The sequence below is a fragment of the Olea europaea genome, unplaced genomic scaffold (assembly GCF_002742605.1).
Source record: "Olea europaea var. sylvestris unplaced genomic scaffold, O_europaea_v1 scaffold2570, whole genome shotgun sequence".
NCBI classification, from domain to species: Eukaryota; Viridiplantae; Streptophyta; class Magnoliopsida; order Lamiales; family Oleaceae; genus Olea; species Olea europaea.
The window spans coordinates 60,304-63,878 of record NW_019243993.1 but is presented as its reverse complement, the minus strand read 5'-3'; the positions used below and the strand labels follow the sequence as shown (position 1 = coordinate 63,878).

Genomic DNA, 3,575 nt, shown 5'->3' with positions numbered 1-3,575 from the left:
AGACGAGAATGCCAGAGACTGATGGATGGGGTAGATGAGACTGGGGCTGCTGCCTGAACTGATGAGGATAAACAGGATGGAAGGTGAAGATTGATGAGCTCAAAGAGTCGTCCAACCTTACGGCCTATCCCAAGAGTTTGTCCTGTCTTTGGATCCTGCACACAACAACCAGAAGCAAAAAAGATGGCAGTTAGACCGAAGTCACATAATTGACCAACAGATATAAGAATGAGAGTGAGTTGGGAAATACAATAAGTATCAAGAAGTGAAGTGTTTAATGGTGAGATTTTTTCGATATGACTCACGGTCATAGAAGAACCATCAGCAGTTTGAATAGTCAGAGTATGATTAGTAAGACGTTTGGTGGCAAATATAGTGGAATCAGGTGTCATGTGATTACAACATGCAGAGTCAGAGAACCAAGATGAATTACCTGAGGTGACTGACATAATAGTCGAGGGTAAATTACCAGAATGAGCAAGGACTTGTTTGACAATTTTCTCTATGTCAGAAACAGAAAACGTCTCACAGGTAGTAGTGGATGATGAACCTTCAGAGGTAGTGGCGGCAGATCTAGAAGAAGTACTACGAGACATGTGTTATTGGGAGTGTCTGTTGGGGTTTTGGAAACAATCACGCTGAAGATGACCAGGGGCTTGCTTCTGATAGAATTGGCAGACTCGAACCGGGCATTCCAAGAGAATGTGTCCTGGTTTCTTGCAGTAATTGTAGACTCTTGAAGATCCAGATGGATGCCCTTTGTTGTTGGGTTGAAAAGATCGAGATGGATGTATTTTGTTGCTGGGTTGAGGTCCTCTAGGAGTGGCGAAGACAACATCTGTAGAGATAGTCTTGCGAGGGGCAAGACGAGTTTCCTTCGAAAGAAGTTCAGTAACAGCTTGATCTAAAGTAGGTAAAGGACTGCGGTGAAGGAGAGATGCACGAACATGCTCAAACTCATTAGTGAGGGCCATGAAAAAGAGAACCAAGTGTTGCTAATCTCGATAGTTAAATTTTTTTTTTAGCATTGTTGGCATCTGTAAACTCTGGTTCTGAGGAAGCAAGTTGATCCCAAACATAGTGCATTTCAGATAAGAAATTATTAATGGATTGCTCAGGCTGTTGTTGCATACGATGTAGAGTGCCTAGAAGTTGGTATTGATGAGACAGATCTGCGGTGGTATAGCGTTTCTGTAGACAATCCCATAGTGACTTGGCAGTCTTGAATCTACCAAACTGGAGACTGATGGAGCGTACGCATGTGTTGCAAATCCAAGTGATAATTTGGTGATTTTTGCTATCCTGGCTGAGATGATGTCGATGGAGAATAAGACTCCGACTATAGCGACGACCTAACAAGCATGAAAATGATATACAGGAGGTTTTTCTGATGTGAAGGATCCACTAATAGTGGTAATCACAGAGCATACTCAACTCTTGATATATCGAGAACACTAAGAATAGTAGCTCTGATACCAAGTTGAATTTAAGAGAGAAAATAAGACAACACAAAGAGAAGAGAATTGTATTGAATAGTGTGATTTGTTTATAAGAGAGGTATTATATTTATAGCCTAATTTGAGAGGAATGTTTTCCTTTCTAACCAATGTGCGACTAACATACATTTACATTGTATATACATTAACACGATGAAATGGATCAACATATTGATGCAACTTGAGGGATGATGATGAGGCATGAGGGTGTACGATGCACCCAAGTCCATCCCGTATGTGATTGGCTCCAATTGATTAGGAGGTACTTGTGACTGTGCCAGGTGGTAAAAAAGTGCAAAATCAACCACATCAGTGGTGTTACCATGCGAAAGAATTCATATTGGTCTTGGTTTTTAAGGGTGCTGACTTTTAAGGAATTAAAATGAAGAACCGCCTACTGACTACATGGTTTTATTACAACTATGAACAGAAAAGAGCGAAATAAATTAGCTATAGTGACGGTTGTCATCGAAAAGTTTAATCTGTTATCGGCAAATAATAATCTTGGATCTTGCACAATATTGTTTGATTTCCTTCTATATATTTTCTTCCTTTGGGAAGATTGATATCTATTACTAACTACAAATTGTTCTCGTGTTGATTGTAATGTTTGATGTGTTGGATTAAATAGTACCTGAAAAAAGACTATTAATATTACAAAATACATTTTTGTCTCTCCTCTTTTCAATCACACATTATTAAATAGTATAATAATACATACAAATCTAAAAAAATTTCTTATTTTTTAACAACACATTCTCCATCAATTTACTATTTTAAAATGTATCTAAAGAATTCAATAAACTAAAAAGAAACACAAAGAATTACGTGATTCGACGCCAGTATAGCAACCTACATCCACGGAAGAAGAGAGAGTTTGTATATTATTCATTTATGTTTGGAGCTTATAATGAAACATATATAGTCGCATTACATTAAAGTTGCCTTATTAAGGATAAGGCAATCAAGGAAAGAAAATAAAGAATTATGGAAATCTTCCAAATCGTGATTGCGCCATAATATTCTCCAATATTAGCAAATCCTTCAAATATCATCAAATATCTCTCTTTTCCAACAACATCCTTAAGAAATAATGGGGCTCAAACGTGCTCATAATTTCATGTTTCTAAATTGCTGCAGCACAAGGCCAGTTCAGTAAAACTGGACAGCCATATTTCGTTTGCAGTAATAGACAATTATATCATCAATTTTAGGGGAGATTTTTCTATTTGACCTATCACTATTCATTTTTATGGAAAGACCTATATTGTTCTTAATGAAATGATTCTTTCTATATTGCAACATATATCCTAATCTTTTAATCATTTTATCTTCTATTTACTCTATTTTGGATATTTGAATAAAAAATCATTCTATGATCTAATAAATTAGAATAATCTGCAATATACGTATCATATTTTTTTAATAAAATACCATATTCTTCAAATGGTAAATTTATATCTTTTAATTGAGATATAATATTCTTTATTTCTTCTAACATTCTTTCTAATAAATTATCTAATCCTTCAATTGTATATCCTGACATTTATCAAAATAATTATCAAACAATTGTTCCTGCGATTCTTTTGAGATCTTAAAAAGATTCATTCTAATTTTAGCAAAAGTTTAAGAGTTTTACCTTAGGTTTGATCTAGACCTGTATTCTTATAACCGAGTGACTTTCAAACTCTAAATTTGTAAACTGCTTCCTTCAATGGCCTCCTGCCTTCCCGGAATTGTTACTATTTCTGCTACTTGCTCTCACTGTATCAAATTCTAAAGAATAATATTCTAGTCTTCTATTAAAGAAAACTCTCTTTTTGCTAAAATAAGAAGAAAACTTTTTATTAGATTCTTCAAGAATCTATGTGAAAAAGATTTAGAAACTCATATTGATATTAAAATATTGAAATTTTATTTCTATCAGGATTTATACAAGATTTCTATTTGGTACAATGGGATTTCCAGAAAAACTGGTTTTTCAAACTGAGAATAACCTATTGCTTACAACTCGAGAATTTAAGATAATATGAGATGATTTTCTTCTATGGTAATATCTCTATTTATACAAGGTTATGA

At 34.6% G+C, this 3,575-nt stretch overlaps 1 protein-coding gene across 1 annotated transcript in view; it reads right to left on the bottom strand.

Moving 5' to 3' along the window:
• Positions 1-1,008: 1,008 nt before the first annotated feature.
• LOC111382880 (receptor-like protein 12) overlaps positions 1,009-3,575 on the bottom strand; it is a 19,095-nt gene continuing 16,528 nt past the window's right edge. The window contains exon 7 of the mRNA XM_023006916.1: positions 1,009-1,404. Coding sequence (XP_022862684.1) covers positions 1,009-1,404 — 396 coding nt within the window. The remainder of the gene's footprint in view (positions 1,405-3,575) is intronic.